An 18,784-nucleotide genomic window follows, 5' to 3' on the forward strand; every position below is an offset into this window, starting at 1 on the left:
TGTGCTTGTTTTTCTTTTATCATTAAAGCAAGTGTATTCATGATGTCAAGACCAACTTGAGATGGGTGATCTGTTAACTGCTGGTCCCAGCATGTCACCAGTCTCAGTCATGACAACCTTGTGTCTACTCAGGAAATACCATTCAGCCACAGGGCTCATGTGGTCATGGGTTGAAATCCTCTGAAGTTATCTGCATGGTGAACCTGTGCCTGAAACAGGTGAGTGAAGATCCTAAAACAAACCTGTGTCACAATCACAAAGTGGTCCTGATCAAGATCTTGAAATGCTTTTCTTTTTTTTCATTCATTTGATACATTTGTTCTTTCCTTATTTTATTGTTTATTGTATTCTTTCTTTCATTCTTTTGTTTTTTTCCTTCATTGTTTGGCTGGCTTGTTGGCTGTTCATCCTGCCCTCTGTTAACCTGCCTGTCAGCCTATTTATTTCTCCTACCATTGATTTGTTTATTGTTGCTGTGAGCCAGTCTGCCTGCCTGTCTATAATCAAACCAACCAGCATTACCATTAGAAAATATCCGTCCCCTTGGCTCACCTTTCATGCACGTATGTTTCTGGCCACTGCTGCAGAAGAGTCTTGACTTCAGCTGTCCCGTGTGTGGGGAGTCCTGGGACTGGGAGCAAGTGAAGGATCAGATCCAGCTCTCTCATGCTCAGTCCACCATCCTGGAGGCCCAGGTGAACCGCATAGTCCAGGAACTCCCAGACAGATACAAGAAGGTGGGTAGCCTTTGTCACCAGGGAGATCATTAGGTATACCGCAGCTGGCTGTAACTGGATTGCATAAAATTGTTTGGGGTTAAAGAAGTTCTTGTGGCGTTTGGGCCACATTCAAACATTAACCTTCCCCTTTTATTCATATCAAAATGAGTTTGAGTGATTGCTTCAGCCTTTTCTTCAGTATTTATGTCGTGGGCTTATAACAGGCACAATTTGAGATCATCGTGATTTTAAATGGACAAGAAAAAAGCTCTCAGAATCCTTTAGCCCCTTGGACCAAATGTGACGTGACCAAGGGCAGCAGCTTGGAGGTAACTTGTTTATTCATGGCCTGAGGGGTCTCCAGAGATGCCCACTGGAGCGGTCCCTAATCCTAGATGGCCCCTCCACCCCCTTTCTCCCCTCTTCTCCTCCCACTGTTATGGAAAGAGGTCTGTCTGTCTGTTTGTCTGCCAGGTAGGTGGCTTTTTGTAACAAATACTGTATTTTTAATCAACCAAAGACTGGGGGCCTGTATTGTGTGACTGCTGCACCAGTGCAATAAGCCGCATGAATAAATTCTACATACATTTTAAATTGATTGGATTTTGCTTGATGCATTAGCCTCCTGCTGAGCCACTATTGCTTGAAATGCACTCACTAAAAAAAGGAGTGCTAGCGGGGGGAAATACAAAGACAGTGATGGTCCAAGTAGATTAAAACATCTGATACTGACGCCACTCGAAACCGATTATATTTAAGGTAAGGGACATTTTATGGGACAGAACTTGTAATTGTCAGAGTGTAATAGGTCACCATCAAGGTCATCACGTCACAAGCTGTGTGTCCGCAAAGGTCTTTTCACAGGACTTCCTGAAAGCCCATCAAACGGCTTTAGGTTGTACAAAATTAAACAGCTAGAGTTCTTATGAAGATGAAAGGAACTGACCGCATTACTCTAATACTTAGGTCCTTACACTAAAGTCACTGGATTGACTTTAAAGCTCTTCTGCTTATATATCACTAAATGGGACAGGACAAAACTACCGCTTTAGTACACCCTTGCTAGGCCTCTCAGATGAATGGAAAAAAATCAATTGAAAGTAATACCTACTGTCAGAACTAAAAATGGTGAAGCAGCTTTTAGCTGCTATGCTGGTCAGCTATGGAACCAACTTTCTGATGACATCAAAGGTGCTCCAAATGTAGCCATTTTCAAATTTAGACTTAAGACCTAAATGTTCTCAGATGCTTTTTGTTAACTGATCAAATGCACCTTCAGTCATTCCCCAGTAAGGATTCTAATGTAAATATCGCTCTATTCTATTATGTTTCTTACTTTCACCTCATTATATTTTATCTTTTCACTTTAGCTTGTCTTTATCTTTCCTTTGGATGTTCCTTTGGCTCTTATTTCTGTAATCACATTGAATTGCCTTTGTGTATGAAATACTATAGAAGTTGTGTATGAAGTGCTATAGAAGTGAGCTTGCCAGGTGGGGCTTCTGTAAGAACGTGCCGCATCTCTCCCTTGTGAAAGAGCTCTGTGCACACCGAGCCCTATGGCCCTTCAGAGCCTCCTGTGATTTAACAGCTGATTCCTGGCCCCATCCAATGCACTGGTTGTGGAGATAGCAGGAAGGATTTTAAATACATAGATACATAGGTAAGATATGAGGCGTGGAAAAAAACTGTAATAGGACGGCAAATAAAGATTGATCTGAGAATTTCAAAAATGTATCACTGGTGTTACATGAAACAGATGAACTCCTCTGAGTCATGATGTTTTCATATAGGGACATAATCACTTATTAATGGTCAATTCCACACTGAGGCTTATGTCTTAATATATAGGATCTGCTGTATCTCACATCTGATTCTTGGTTCAATGACCGGATTTGATAACAAACGAAGGCTTCACAAATCCATCATATTTTACGCAATGCATCCTGTGTCGTCACCAAACACTGAAATTATATTCAAAAATGGAATATGAACAAACTTAGACCTTAGAATTTCCAGCTTACACTGAATGTGAAACTAGCACTGTAACTCCAATGTCTTTGGAAATTAATTCCAGTTCGTTGAAATGTTTCATTTCAACATAATCATTAGTTGCCCCTGCTGACAGACATGTAAGGTCATAACGTGGTCTTTCTAGTTCTCTGATCACTGCTTGTGAAAGAGGACCACAGCGGAGTGTGGCATGTGATGGTGCAGTGTTTGGGTGGGGGTCTCCTTGTATCGTACCTGAAACACCGGATGTCTTGATGACAGCAAGCACATTCAAGTCTCTCAGTGGAAAAAAGGTTATTTGAGGCAAGGCCTCATGTCTCCTCGACAACTCTTCGCCACCCACTGCCATCACATCCTGCTATTGTACGTCTCCCTTTGCCTTTCTTCTTACACCAGAATGAGGGCAAGACCCATCTAGTTTGAACCAGCTTTCCTAGACGTCTGCTTTTATGTTTTACAAGGTGGTTATGATTTATATCACATATATGGGGCTCGACTCTAACCCAACGGCCTGAAAAATATCAGCTTCTATCCTAGCTTGTAAAAATTGTAATATTGAGCAGGAACAAGACGTGGGTTGTCTTTGGCCTCGAGATGGCCTTTATGATGCAGCCCACGACGCTGAGGCAGGAAACACTGATACTGGTTGGGGAAACAAACGAGGGAGGTATACTCTCTCCATGACACAGATGGTGATGATGCACAAAGACTACACTACGCAGAGTTAACACACAGCAGGCATTTTACAACACAACACACGGAACACAAGAATGACATGAACACACTCCTACACAATTAAACATTAACAACTACACAACTTAACATTAACAGTCTCGCTTCACATTCACACTACATTTTGAGAACTAAGCTTTCTCTACCCTTGCACGCTGCAGCATACAATAACTAGTGCAATGTGGTACTGATGAACACACAGACACACACACACCATCTATCTTTTGAATCTTTCTTAGCGTCACTAAATCTACTCTACTCCCTGCACTCCTCCCCAGTGCCAAATCTGGTCACACCCAAACACACATACTGTAGCTCTCAAGCGCAAACACACACAAGTATACATTATTACAAGTATGCATACATGTTTTTTTGCGTGTTTCTGTATACATGTCCTTATCTTTCCTCTCCTTCTTTGCCCCCTTCAGTGTCCAGTCTGCTCCTGCATCCTCAGACGCCCCCTAGACAGTACGGGGCAGCCCTGCCCCTTCTCCAGCTGTGCCCGCTGCCCCCGCACCCACCATTTCTGCTGGACCTGCCTGGCCCCCTGGGTCTTCCCTGACGAGGCAGGCGCCGGCCAGTGCAGCAACGGCTCGTGCTACGTTGTGGGCACCCTGCTCAGCTGCGACGTGGTGACCCAGTCTGGCAGCTCGGTCCTTGGATGCCCGCGCTTCCGCGCCTGCCCCGAGTGCCTCACCCTCCTCTCGCACACAAGTACCGGTACCAAGCACACAACATGCCCAGAATGTGGGCACGCATTCTGTTTCGTGTGCCTTCAGGACACTGCTGCATGCCCGCAGGAAGAGACTGAATATTTTCACCCGTTCTGCAGGGGCCACAAGGCTGAGAGACAGTGCTTTATTACATAGCATAGCACACAGTCCAACCTACTGCTGAGATTTCAAACCTTCCCTGTTTGATGTGTCAGTTTCTGGCTGCACTTGATGCTGTTGTGTCTTCAGGTGATGTGTGATTACAGTTAATCTTTTGACATTAAAGTTGCCCTAATGTGATGAGATCTTTTTAAAATAAATGAATTATAATAGAGCAATGACTTAACACACTTAAAGCACCTGCTTAGCCATTCAAAGATCAAGCACAGATATAATTTAGAAAATAAAATGGGTTTTCTCAGTTATTTTACCTGAATGTCATTGCTGAACATAGTTTTTGGATCTTGAAAGTGTGTGTTGACAAGGCTGCGGCAAACCTACGGCATGTCATAGGAATTAGAGGCAAGATTTTAATATTTTGTTTTTATTTTTTAAGTTCAGTGTTCTTTCTTCTGCTATTTTCTATTTATTATTTCTTATACACATAAAAAAAATCCAATCCTTGTCCATCCATGCTGAAAAATGTATCTGTTCACTCCCAACAGGTGTGGTATGTGAACGTGAAAGATCTGTTTTTAAAGCTGGAATACGGAGCCACTGAACAGTGCTCCAATGTTCCCTCCCTGTTAGTATGACTCAATGGCTAGGTGCTGTTAATGGACTGATGACCAACTGAGAGCGAGAGAGAAGGAGAAAGAGAGAGAACCGATGGGTAGAGGAGACATGTGAAGGCAAAGAGAAAGAGAGGCAGAGAGCAATCAGACACCCACCCACAGAACCTCCGAGTCTGGACATTACTTACACCACTTTCCTCCTCATGCTCACCTACCCATGTAGAGAAGACAAAAAATAAGAAGGAATGAAAAGAAAGAAGGATGGAGTAAAGGAGAAAGATTTGAGCATTTGCCTGGGTGGCAATGAAAAGACTTTTAGAATTTTCTGTGAAGACAACTAAAGATTGTCAATGAAGACAATTAAAGATCTGATCACATCAAGAATGATCACAATGTCTTTGGTTCTAATCATCACTATTCATTTCATCAGGTGGAGCGACAGCATCGCCATACACAGAATTGAGGAGCTGATATTTGCTGGGGTTTGGCCCAAGCATGCTAATATTAGCTGGGGTTTGGCTAAGACTGTCAAGACTGTAGCTTGTAAAGGATGAGCAATGGCTCAAGCTGTAATACAACTAATTCTGATTCTAAGTTGTAAACATAATATTCACAAAGTGATTAAGTGCAAGAATGTAAAGTGTTAAGTTTTACAAACAAACCAGATGGGTTGTTTAAAAATATAAAGCCTACTTCTACGATGAAGACAATTGTTGACCTTCTGAATTTTACATCACAAGGGCTGTGCTCTTTGGATTAAACCGCAGCAGTGGCAGTCTTGTCGCGCTGCTGTCTGCGTCTCTGGCAGCATTAAGTGTGGAGTTTTTTTCTGGTGCTATGCCTGCTGTGTCTCAGACCCCTCCATGGTGTGCGCGGGATTTAAGCTGCCGTCTCCGCGCGGTTCATGTGTACCGGGGCGTGAGGTGGGGAAGTGATGACTGAGTGTCTGTCATTGATGTTCCATTAATTCAGCCTCCAGCGGGGCTTTTGTGAACGCATCCATTCTGTCTTCAAACAACAACATACACTTACACATACATAGTTGGTATTTATTGCACACACTGAGAACAGCCTAATACAAATGATGTTTGGCACATTTTCAAATGTGTGAGTGTAAAGACTTTAAGCGGTGCCTCAAACCAAATAGCCGAAAGTGTTGACATTTAACTCAAGTTGCAACTGATGTAATGAAATTAAGTCAAGGCTGTCCAAATACTTAAACATATCCGTGTGGGAAATCTCCATATTACAGTGCTTCCCTGCCTCCTCACTATTCCTGACGACTGTATAATCACGTATCAGTAGCTAACTAAAAAAGAATGTGTAGATTTACAGTGCCTTGCATAAGTATTCACCCCCTTGGATGTTTTACCCTTTTATTGCTTTTACAAATCAGTCATGTTCAATATAAGTTGGCTTTTGGGACAAAAAAAATCTCAAAATAGCCCTCTTTAATGTCAAAGTGAAAACAGATTTCTACAGTTATGGAAATGAAATACAAATATGTAATGAAAATAAGTGATTGCATAAGTATTCACCCCCTTTAAATAGACTGACCTAATTCAACAGAGGTCTAGCCAATTGGTGCTAGAAGTCTCACAATTATTGAAATGGGGATCAGTGTGCAGTGAATGTGTATCAAGTGATTGTAGTATAACGACAACTGTGTCTGGAAGGTCCATTCACTGCTCAGTATTTAGTAATCAGTATTCCTGGCTATTGTTACACCATGAAGACCAAAGATCACTCTAAGAAACTCACAGAAAAGGTTATTGAAAAGTATAGGTCCGGGCAATCACTTATTTTCATTACATATTTTTATTTAATTGACATAACTGTGTAAAAATCTGTTTTCACTTTGACATTAAATAGAGCTTTGTTTTGTCCAAAAAGCCAACTTATATTGACCATGACTGATTTATAAAAGCAATAAAAGTGTAAAACATCCAAGGGGGTGAATACTTATGCAAGGCACAGTACAAGCTAAAATTAAGATTTCCGAGACTACCATTCAATTCATAGACATAACTAAAAATGTTGACAACATAGTAACTATTAAACACAAAAGGATACAAATGAGATCTTTAACAGAAAATACATCAATACAACACATTATGGGGAGTTGGCATGGTAACTGGCTATACTGTAAGGTGAGTGTAAAGTAAGAGAGCTGTAATGTGGAGTCATTCCTCTTTGCTGGGGATCCTGATGCCTTTGTTCCATATAAGACCTACATTTCTGGAGTGGATTATGACTGTTAGTAGGACTACTGTGCTTGCGATGATTTATTGTCAATACATGTATACAAGGATTTGAGATAAACGATAGAAAAAAACAATAATCCATTTAGATCCAGACTTACAATATTTGGTAATTATCAAGTCAGCACTTAATCATTTGCATGACACATTTGAACATTTTGTAAATGAGTAATTACTTAATTACTTAAGTGGAGTAAGTAATGTTATAGGCAATGGAGGACCTTTTTCGCAGGAGTAAAGAGTAAATAATTTATTTTTATAGCAAGGATAAGTAGTTCAAAATGAATAAGACCACCAATAAACCATTTAGTTTGGAGCTAGGTAAGATCTACTTTGACTTGTCATTTTGGATTTGTTTTGTTTTGAGAATAGTTGTGATTGATGGAGAATGCTTAAAATGTTTATATTTAGTTTCATGATTTCCTCACCATTTTCTGTGCGTATCAGGAAAAACACTGCTCTAACTGCCCAATGATGTTGTCCAGATCATCAACCAATCAGATTCATAAATAGTCATTTTTCAGATGGATGAATGCAAATATTACAGTAAATTTAGTTAAGTTGCCCCCTAAAAATCTTTTGAACTGAATTCTAAAAGCCAGATAAAGACAGTATTGCACAATAGCCATGTGCATTCTATTTGTCTATTTCAAGCACTATATTGTGTTAATATACATTTTATTGTCCTTAACTGTAAACAAATTCACAAAACACGTAAAAATCAATTATCAATATGCACAGCAATGCACAATTCATTGTTCCTTCAGAATGACATTATTATAGATGGTCTAGAGAGACAAGAAAAACAAAATATTGCACATTTGAATAGAACTGAAAATGAAACAATTTCAAATAACTGACCCAAAAGGTTTTAAATAGGTATAAAATATAGCAGTAAACATAGTCTTTGTAGCTAATGGACGACAAACTCTCAGTTTTCAGTTTGTAATTGCATTGCATGAACATGACACAACAACACGCATCACTAGTGCTCTCTTGACATTGTCCAGGAAACCCACATCGTCCAATGGAATAACACACGGTGAGAGCAATAGCAGATATAATATAATGCAGATATAACATTCATTTGCTGGTGTCTCTTTATGGTATTCAATAGAACTGTACATTGTTAAGTCCATTCTGTTTCAGCAGGGATCCGGTGTTTGAACACTGTACTCTCAGCGTTTTTACAGGGACCCGTCTGATCCATCTGAGAACCCTTCCGAACAGTCACTTTGCGGGATGTCCAGCATGGCATGGAGCTCCTCTGCTGAATATCCAAGCAGGCCTTGCAGGTTGCAAACGAAGCGGTAGACGTAGCGCTTGCCGGCCGTCTTGTGGATGATGTTCTTGTCGTAGTAGTACCGCAGTCCTCGACTCAGTTTCTCGTAGTTCATCTTTGAGTTGTTCTTACGGCGGCCCCACATCTGAGCCACCTAAAACAGGATTTTAAGACTTTTGTTATCAATTTATCATGGATTGTGACATGATGACAATGAAACAAATTGTTAAAATATAATTGTAAATTGTTCAACTATTGTGTTTCTAGAGGCTTTACTATAGTAAAGTTGTTACCTCATCAGGGTCAGTCAATTTGAATTCCCAACCATCTCCTGTCCAGCTGATGAATGATTGGCAGCTCCGATCTGTCAGGAGCTCCAATAGAAACTGCCACAGCTGAATTGGGCCACTGCCTATTGGAGGCAACAAAATAAGGGCAGGTGAGAAAATAAAACGTACAAAAGAGTTTGTCAATGAGAAAAAAATCTAAATATTGAGAAGGAAAGAGTATAGCTACATTTTGACATTGTCTGTTTCTGTTGAAAGCATCTGATAAAATAAACAGTGGGTATTGTCTATAAACAGTGGGTATACTCCAAATGTAGAATTCATGTAGAATTAAGGTAGATTGTGGAATTAACGGCAGTTCTGACCGAGCCTAAGTTCAAACTTTCTTCATCATCATCTTAAGACAAACCTAAAGAATATTCAGCATAACCACTGCATGACAGCCCATAGCACTTAACACGACAAGAGGCCTGTGTTACCAGTATAACCTGCCAAGACAGCAGCCGGGACCACAGCTTGGCCCAGGTCTGCTTTCTCCCCCACGAACTCCCTGAAGCTCATGTGAGAGTGCGGCAAGGCGAAGGCTCCGTCCTGCAGGTGGTGTTCCTCCGTCCTGCCATAGTCCAGCTCCTCGTGCACCCCTGTCCACAGCAAGGGTGCGTCTGCCTCCTCCTCGTTGTAGCAGAGTGGTGCCTCTGCTTCTGCCTCCACATCACACTGACCTACTCACAGGACAGAGTAAACCGAGTAGATGAAGGATAACCTCATGCTGTGTAAAGAACTAAATATTTACATTTCAAATGTAATTTTTTAACACATTATGCAAAGCCTGCATGTAATATGTATGTAATATGTTGCAGTGATGCACTAGGCATCAAGAACCCACATCTTAGAGAAACTACACACAGAACAGGATCCTCATTACCTTTTTCAGTGATGCTATGGTACTCTTGTGCTTTCCTTAGGTGTGTCTCCTCCCTCAGATAAGAGGAGGTGTGTTGTCTGGGGCTCACAGTGTCCAGAGAGAGGAGGTGGATGCTCTCTGATAACACATGATGGGGAAACAGCTGGTAGTCTAGAGTGTCTGCAGACAGGGCATGCCCTGTGTTGCTGTCTGGAAAAGGTACATTACAAAATGTTTTGGGTGATATCTGAAATCTCAAGTGGTACATATTATCTGACCAATCTCATTACTTTAATAGTGATTCATCACATTGCACCTAATTAAATAATCTGTATTGTGACTGTGCAGTATATTTCCCTCTTCTTTGTATATAATCCCTTTAGGTGACTAAGCAAACCTACCAGTGCCACGTTTTTGTATGATTTTGAAATAATGTTGTTTTCCATCCAGGCAATTAGACTGGGGGCATAAAACCATTATTTGGTATAAGGTTTAAGATGTGTGGTCACTACTAAAGCTAGGTCTCTCTCTAGAACCGTCAGCTCAGATGGAAATTTGAATTTGTGGTATAACATAAACAATGTTTATCGATTACCCACCTATGTTGCATTGTGATTGGCTAAAGGGGGGAGATTCCCCAAGAGATATGCCTTGGTCAGGTTCACATTCTGCATTACACACACATAACCAAAGACACACAGTCAAAGATTATTAATAAACTGATGTCAGGTAAATTATTAAATCAAGTACATAACAGCACATTATGAGCATTTCTTTCTTTCTTCATGAAATATTTTTCCATGTGTTTACCTCTGTGCATAGTTTCCAGGTGTTCCCACAGTATCTCCCCAGCGGTGCAGTCAGATATCAGAGCCAGGAAACCCTCTCTGTCCAGGCTGCAGAGCTCGCTCCCACGGATGCCCCTCAAATCCATCCCCAGGCTCAGCAAGCCGAACTCAGCCTGGCACCAGTCTAGCCAGTTATCAACATGCCACTCTGACCACAGGCTGGGGTCTTCCACAATAAAAGGAAATGTAAATGAATTAATTAATTATGGCCCAAACCCATTCTCATATTGTGTTAAAGGAACAGTTTATTTAAAAATTGTAAATATCTTCAACCTTATTATCTTTGACTTCACAAATGAATAGTCAAAAATGACGCTTTGGCACAATATGGCAGTATTCTTGACTCCCAAAGTGTTTTACACACATTGTAGGGGAACTCTCCTCAGGCCAATAGTCACCCATGAAGGTTTAGGTAGTCAGTGTGGCAAAAAAGGAAGAACACAAATATGTGGTTCATTTGGCACAGAGACCAGTAGAGATAACGGACATTAATTTTAGTTTGTGACTGGTCATTTACTTAGTCCTTTAGTATTAAGGGTTTAGCAAGTGAAAGCCCTCCCAGGCTTCACCTGTGTCGAGCTAATTGTAGAAGCCAAATGTGTGCTCCATCCATGGACACAACTGTCTTCACGTCAGGACTTTACCCCATTTGGTTTGAAAAGAATATATATATGTATATATACAGCCGCGGAAAAAATTAAGAGACCACTTCAAAATTATCAGTTTCTCTGGTTTTACTATTTATTGGTATGTGTTAAAGTAAAATGTACATTTTAGTTTTATTCTATAACCTACTGGCAACATTCCTACCAAATTTCAAATAAAAATATTGTCATTTAGATCATTTATTTGCAGAAAAATGACAATTGGTCAAAATAGCAAAAATTATGCAGTGTCTTCAGATCTCGAATAATGCAAAGAAAACAAGCTCATATTCATTTTTAAACTACACAATACTAATGCTTACACTTAGGAAGAGTTCAGAAATCAATATTTGGTGGAATAACCTTGATTTAAAATCACAACTTTCATGTGTCTTGGCATGCTCTCCACCAGTCTTTCACATTGCCGTTGGGTGACTTTATGCTACTCCTGGCGCAAGAATTCAAGCAGCTCGGCTTCTTTTCATGGCTTGTGACCATCCATCTTCCTCTTGATCACATTTCAGAGGTTTTTTATGGGATTCAGGTCTCGAAATTGGGCTGGCCATGACAGGGTCCTGATCTGGTGGTACTCCATCCACACCTTTACTGGCCTGGCTGTGTGGCATGGAGCATTGCCCTGCTGGAAAAAACACTTCTCAGAGTTGGGGAACATTGTCAGAGCAAAAGGAAGCAAGTTTTTCTTCCGGGACAACGTTTTACTTTGCCTGGCTGAGGTTTGTAAAAGACCATAAGGATTGAAAAAGCGGACTGGAGGTTCTTCTAAGTTCGTCTTCTCTGATGAGTCCGATTTCACAGTAGGTGCAAGACTCTCTGGCTGGTAGGCCTCTCCAGGTCTCCGTCTAACCATCAGATGACCATGTGTTGGGCAAAGCTGAAAATTGGACTCATCAGAGAAGACGAACTAGAAGACCCTCCAGTCCGCTTTTTTCAATCCTTATGGTCTTTTACAAACCTCAGCCAGGCAAAGTACAACGTTGTCCCGGAAGAAAAACTTGCTTCCTTTTGCTCTGACAATGTTCCCCAACTCTGAGAAGTGTTTTTTCCAGCAGGGCAATGCTCCATGCCACACAGCCAGGCCAGTAAAGGTGTGGATGGAGTATCACCAGGTCAGGACCCTGTCATGGCCAGCCCAATTTCGAGACCTGAATCCCATAAAAAAACCTCTGAAATGTGATCAAGAGGAAGATGGATGGTCACAAGCCATGAAAAGAAGCCCAGCTGCTTGAATTCTTGCGCCAGGAGTAGCATAAAGTCACCCAACGGCAATGTGAAAGACTGGTGGAGAGCATGCCAAGACACATGAAAGTTGTGATTTTAAATCAAGGTTATTCCACCAAATATTGATTTCTGAACTCTTCCTAAGTGTAAGCATTAGTATTGTGTAGTTTAAAAATGAATATGAGCTTGTTTTCTTTGCATTATTCGAGATCTGAAGACACTGCATCATTTTTGCTATTTTGACCAATTGTCATTTTTCTGCAAATAAATGATCTAAATGACAATATTTTTATTTGAAATTTGGTAGGAATGTTGCCAGTAGGTTATAGAATAAAACTAAAATGTACATTTTACTTTAACACATACCAATAAATAGTAAAACCAGAGAAACTGATAATTTTGAAGTGGTCTCTTAATTTTTTCCGCGGCTGTATATATATATATATATTTATATATATACAGTATATAGCACAAATGACAAATACCAAACAAAAACACAAGTATGTTGCAAGTATGATCATACATCTACTTAACCAACTCTGAATAAATATAAACCTGTCATTCCCCTGGGCTCATGGTTAAATCTCAACCGTACCCCTTGGGAACCGCAGCCGGCTCCTCTCCTGGGTGAAGCCCGCGAAACTGGCTCTCATCGCCTGGGTCAGAACCTCTTTGCTGGTGGGGGTTAGAGGGGGCACCTCCAGAGGATCCATCTCTGAGAAATAAAGAAATTAAGAAAGGAAGAAAGAAAGACAGGACCCCGCAGATCTGATACATGTCATTTCCACAATCACTTGTTGTCTTCATCAAAAACATTTTAAAGCATGCTTCTTAAGTATTGATGTTATGAAAAACATATACGCTGTGTCCTACTCCTCCAGGATATATCCCTAGCTTGTATAACGCGTCCTCTTTATAGGCTACTGCATCTTCGGTAGTTACACTGCTTTTAACCAGTCTCCCACTTTTGTTTAAGTAAAATCATAATCAGTCCTTCATTGCTGAAATGATACTCAAAAGCTAATTCACATATATCAGAGACAAAGAGTTAGGTAACAACCAGCAGCTGTAAAGAAATATGACAGCTTACCATAAGAGTTCCAATCCATCCTGAGTTTTTTAATCAGGGGGCAAAGATAAGGTAGATAGACATTAATGCATCGAAGGAGGATAGGGGCTGTAATATAGTCCTGGGGGGCGAAGGAGGGCGGTCGAGATGGATACCTATCAATCATCAGGCCACAGGGCGGGGGTAGAAGGGACCTCAACCAATCGTTTTGGAGAGTAGAGTGTTAACCACATAGAAAACAAAGCACAAAATAAAGATCTTTAATGACATGAAACATGTACAAATAACAGTAAGTCAGTTTAGAATTAACTTGTATTCAAATTGAGGAAACATTTTGTTGACACTCTTCTAGCGTTACATATTGTCAAATGGGGATAACTGTCCCTAGATCAGATGTTTTATTCTCTGGTCAGGATATTCATAGAGAGGTCATGGACATGAGACCGTCTCCTTAGAGCTGTAAACCAAACCAAATGTGATCTTAATTAATGTACTGCATTGGGAGTTATTTTCTGGCTATAATTTTAAAGGGTTCCCTCATCTCACGTCAAATCCCCCAAAACACACACACACACTCACATACTGTGAAGGCTTAACATGTTATTCACATCACAGTACCCTCCTTAAGCTCAGTGTTTCTGGTGTGTGCGAGTGTGTGTGTGTGTGTGTAGAGAGGGGGGTTAAGAGCTAGTAGTGAGACACCCCCGTCGCTCTGAGTGTTGTAGGGCTGGCTACCCAAATCCACAGGACTCCCCTGCCTTTGAGCGGCTCAGAATCCGAGGCCTAACTAGCAAATAAACCACTATATCTACAACTGCAGTCCATCTGGGGAAGGGGAAGACTGCCAAGGGATTTGATATGTATTAATAAAGTGAAGACACAGTCTGGTACAGTCAGGTATTTTCAAGACTTTATTATATTCCCAATGTTTGAAAAATGCAAGTTATTATTGTGTTTCAAGGGAATACAAAAACAATAGTAGCACAGTTAGCATGTCACAAAATTCAACCTGAAGTTTAAATAATTTACCCAAAAAAAACTTGACTCCCCACCAAATGACCCTGGGTATTTTACTGTATGATGCAAGGCCATCTCGGCCCAAACCTCTGTGAATATGGAGGGAAAAGCCACCTAGTGTTTTGAGAGCAAAAATCTAAGGGGCATTTCGCCAAGAGGGAACACTGAGTAATTCAGATATTTGCAAGTAAAACTCATGTACTCTGGGGGTCGAGACTTGGCAGGAAGAGGAGTGAAGTCTTACTGCTTCCACTGCTTTGTGAAATACTCCCCAGGTTTCCGAATCAAGACATTCAGAGAAAGGGTTCTAACGGCTCTTGTGTCTCGTGGGATTTATTGTGACAAAAGGCCATTCTTCCCCCCTTCAGTGACTCCACCATGGCCAAGTTAAGCACGGCCTCTTCCTCCTCTACCATCTGCTTCTATGTAGCCTCAAGTCATGTATCGTAACAGTGTTAATTATCGGACGGCGTCTGTTATCGTTTAACATTTGCGTTGTCACGTGAATCCATTATTAAACTGAAGTTATAGATTGTTAATCCATTATTAAACTTAGCATTTTGATTGTTTAACAGAATGGCCAATGTTCGACACTGTCCGATAACTGACATAAGTTCGCTAGGGATTTAGTGTTATAACTGGTAAAATTGTCATATATTGAGTAATTTTAAGCAACAAGATTCAGTTAGAAACCATCATGTTCAAGCAAGTTCAAGGGTCAAATATATTGAGGATTGTATGTCCAAATAAATTACCTATAGTTTCATAACATGAGTTCATGTCTTTCTGCACTAGCTCAGTGCACTTCCGAGGGCTGATGGCTAAGACGAAAGCCTATGTTTACGCAACTTTAAAAAAAAGCAAGTTCAAGGTTAGTTAACAGGCACATCTGTGATAAGCCTACGTAAGGTTTTGAAGCACCATTTAAAATGTAGAGGTCTGCTGTTTGTATTTCAGTGTGAGCAATAAAAAAAAAAAAAAACATTATTAGTTGTGTCCTCTGCCCCACTAACTCTGCATGTATCCACTGCATGGATATAAGAGACTTGCTCAAATACTGTTTTTATTAGTGTGCATCCTGCTAGGCATTACAAGCATTGACATGACTTGTCGCTGCCTAGCTTACATCGATGTCTCCAACCATCTCTTTCCCTCAATGCACTTGGTTACTCATCATCCTAATGGAGGCAATCTAAGACTCTTCTGGACTCCTCGTTATTGTTCCTGAGAAGAACCTTTCAAGGAGAGCAATAATCTCCCTTTGAGAACTCTTTAAAAGTTACAGGTTCTCACCAAAGGCTTATTTGGAAGAAGAAGAAAAATCATACACGACCTTCATTTTTTTTTTTTAAATAAACCTTAAAAATGACTGCAGATGGCGCCATCCACCTGTTTTTACTTTGTATGAGTTTGGTCACCTACCATGATCCGGACAGTATCTGTCTAAACCTCGGGTCAAAAACTCACACAACTGTTCTTCTCTACTTCACTGTGAAGCAGTTCACTACTCACTCCAACAGAAAAACACTGATCACCTGTGGCCAGGTTACTGAAGGCCTAGTCCCATCACGGCCTGTGTCTGTCGGTTATGCAACCTCTGGTGAAAGCGCAGCCCGCCGCTGTTCCTGAAGGACATGCCACACTGGCTGCACACGTAGGGCTTCTCGCCTGTGTGGATGCGGAAGTGGCGCGTGAGTGCCCCCGAGTGGCGGAAGCGCACGCCGCACGCCGAGCACGTGTAGGGCCGCTCGCCCGTGTGGATGCGCAGGTGTGTCTTCAGGTTCTCCATGCGGTTGAAGTCCCGGCCGCACTCGTTGCAGTGGAACGGGCTGCGGCCCGGCGGGAACTTCTGCTCCTTCGCTGGGCGGCCACCAGACCGTGGCGCTGTGCTGTTTGCTGGTTTGGAGCGGTGGTGCTGGCTCTGGTGCCGGCGCAGGTCGCTGGGGCGCTGGAAAGGCCGGCCACAGATCTTGCACACGTGCTGCTTGTAGGAAGGGGGTAGGGCAGGAAGGTTGGGCCTGACGGGGGCGCTGTAGTTCTGGGGGTCCGGGTTGGGCAGGGGAGCGGCGTCATTGGGCTGGTACAAGCTGGGGAGAGGAGGGTGGAACACAGGCAGACTGCTCCCCGACGAACTCATCTCTGCGGCCAGCATCGTCACTGCCATAGGGTGGGCTGCTGAGGACACAACTGCTGTGAATGACATTGCAAATACACACAACCAATGATATTTGGGGCGTATTTAGGTCTGTAAATGCATATTCACACCAAATCAAACATTAAGAATCAATAAAACATCACAGGCATTAAGGCTAAGGACTAGAGAAGGACATTAGCTGCTATCTTGCACACTCATTGGATCATGGCTGCATTTATATTTCAGTACTCTTACCCAGGGCATGGCTGCCGTCTTGGCTGAGTGCACTAGCATCGCACCCAGGCAGGTCCAGGGGGTCTGGTCTCCAGTCCTCCAACATCTTTGACTGGGCCAGTGTGAAGCCATTAGGACCTTCACCCACATCGTCAAAACCTAGCTGGGAGTCAGACTCCGAGATAGAGCCAGAAGCATGGCCCAAATCTGGTTTCTCCTCCTTCACCTGAACTTCCACTGAGGGCTCATATGAGGGTGCAGCCTCCTCTTGTGGATCTGTTCGGGATGATTGGTCATTGTGATCTACCCTCCTCTCATTCTGTAAGCAAGGGGCCGATGAAGTTTGCTTGACATCTGTTACAGTGTGAGAGAAAAAGAAACGGTTGACCTCACACGTAAACATCCAATGCAGTTTTGACGACAAATTATACAATTCCATTCTTACCTTTTCCCATGCTTGATGTAGGGACCAAGTCCTCTGATTGTGTCGGATTCAAGGTTTGTGAGCACACTCTGCCGTCCTCACAAATCTCACTGAAAGTACCATCTAGGCGTTCACAACTGGCCTCGGCCTCAACAATTAAAAAACCACACGTTTTCTTCACAGAGACATTTAGAGAAGTCTTAGCTTGATCTTCAACATCTTTGTCGCGTTTTTCCGTTTTAAGCCTATTGTTACTGTGCGGACTATCTGGTTGAACCGAATGACTGACAGATAACTGGACTTCACCATCTCCTGCTGCGCACAAACGCGAGGAGTCCAATTCTTTTTCGGCTGATTCCAGACGCAATTTCAGAGACTTGTTCTCTCGCAGCGCTTCGTGCATTTGATCGCGAACATCCCCCAAGGCTTGACCCACTAGTTTAGAGACCTCTCGCACAGCTATCTCCACGGCCACTTCAAAAGCGCCGTGTATTGTGGAAGCCAGTTCATCCTGGAAAGACATGGAAATCTCACTGCTCACAGACACCGTCGATGAACGGTGGGCAGCCATGGTTTCACGGTCTCTTTTGCTCCCTATTGTAGTTTTAAAGCGCGGTTTCATCCTAACAAAACTCGTTTGACAGGCTATCGTAACAGGGAACGTATAGAATAGCCTACTGATTCTGAATTTCTAAGACAACACCGGGTAGCCTACCGTTAGGCCTATCTGTTACTATGCCTTCAGCTATATTGTTAGGCTACTGAGTTAATAAGTAGTGCACACATTATAGTCAGGAAGCCATCTCCTGGTTCTTACCAAGCCGATATCTTTTAGGATAATAGCGATACTTCCATCAATAAAACCTATATACTAACGCAAAAGACATGGACCAAACAGAAAACTGAGAAAATTAGCTTGGTGAATTCATGAACGTGTCCACCATAGTTTGTTTACAGAGACGGAGTCTGACTACTTCCGTTTTCCGGTTCCAAGTAGTGGCTTATCCACTGTTCATTTTGTATAATCACTGTTCATTTTGTTAATGGTTTTCTTATCACATTAAGGGTATGTATAAATTGTAAAACAATTGTAGAGCTTTTAATGAAATCTTGTTGAAAACACCAGTAGACGTGCATGAATTAACGTATCTGGTGTTTCAACATGGCCTATTGTAGGGCTACGCCTCTTCACAGATGAAATTATAAAAATCTTTATAACACTAAATGTCATATTTTATTGGAATATATTATACATCCTGACATATATTTAACCACTCTGATAACACTCAACAAAAAAAATCTGTGTAATCATGTCAAAATATAAGGAATTGGCGTCTCCTTGTGGCTAACAGTATTCTTGAAAAGTCTATGGTAGAATTTGAGGTAACAACATGGCAAGTTTTGGAGATCCGTGAAAAATAAATCAAGGGCCAGGCTACGAACGTGTGACGTAGTAGTGTGATTACTTGACACTAACTATTTTTCACTGTCGAAATCTTTTTATTTTAACAATTGTTCACGTTCATCCCT

At 41.7% G+C, this 18,784-nt stretch overlaps 3 protein-coding genes across 3 annotated transcripts; 1 reads left to right on the forward strand and 2 right to left on the reverse strand.

The window, feature by feature from the left end:
- Positions 1-194: 194 nt before the first annotated feature.
- Positions 195-5,846, forward strand: LOC308366239 (uncharacterized protein; the record flags this gene model as incomplete). The annotated part of the gene is made up of 4 exons (XM_080839874.1): positions 195-218; positions 588-737; positions 3,893-4,184; positions 5,767-5,846. 4 exons carry the CDS (start codon positions 195-197, stop codon positions 5,844-5,846), a joined length of 546 nt encoding a protein of 181 aa, XP_080696000.1.
- A 2,513-nt stretch (positions 5,847-8,359) lies between these two features.
- On the reverse strand, positions 8,360-13,089 carry LOC308366241 (protein C-ets-1-like; the record flags this gene model as incomplete). The annotated part of the gene is made up of 5 exons (XM_080839876.1): positions 8,360-8,608; positions 8,748-8,866; positions 9,221-9,463; positions 10,456-10,659; positions 12,972-13,089. 5 exons carry the CDS (start codon positions 13,087-13,089, stop codon positions 8,360-8,362), a joined length of 933 nt encoding a protein of 310 aa, XP_080696002.1.
- A 2,919-nt stretch (positions 13,090-16,008) lies between these two features.
- LOC308366242 (uncharacterized protein) lies at positions 16,009-17,923 on the reverse strand (the record flags this gene model as incomplete). The annotated part of the gene is made up of 3 exons (XM_080839877.1): positions 17,276-17,923; positions 16,852-17,184; positions 16,009-16,634 (listed from the first exon to the last, which is right to left on the reverse strand). Exons 1-3 carry the CDS (start codon positions 17,874-17,876, stop codon positions 16,009-16,011), a joined length of 1,560 nt encoding a protein of 519 aa, XP_080696003.1. The 5' UTR covers positions 17,877-17,923.
- Positions 17,924-18,784: the final 861 nt, after the last annotated feature.

Source organism: Sprattus sprattus (assembly GCF_963457725.1).
Source record: "Sprattus sprattus genome assembly, chromosome: 5".
NCBI lineage: Eukaryota > Metazoa > Chordata > Actinopteri > Clupeiformes > Clupeidae > Sprattus > Sprattus sprattus.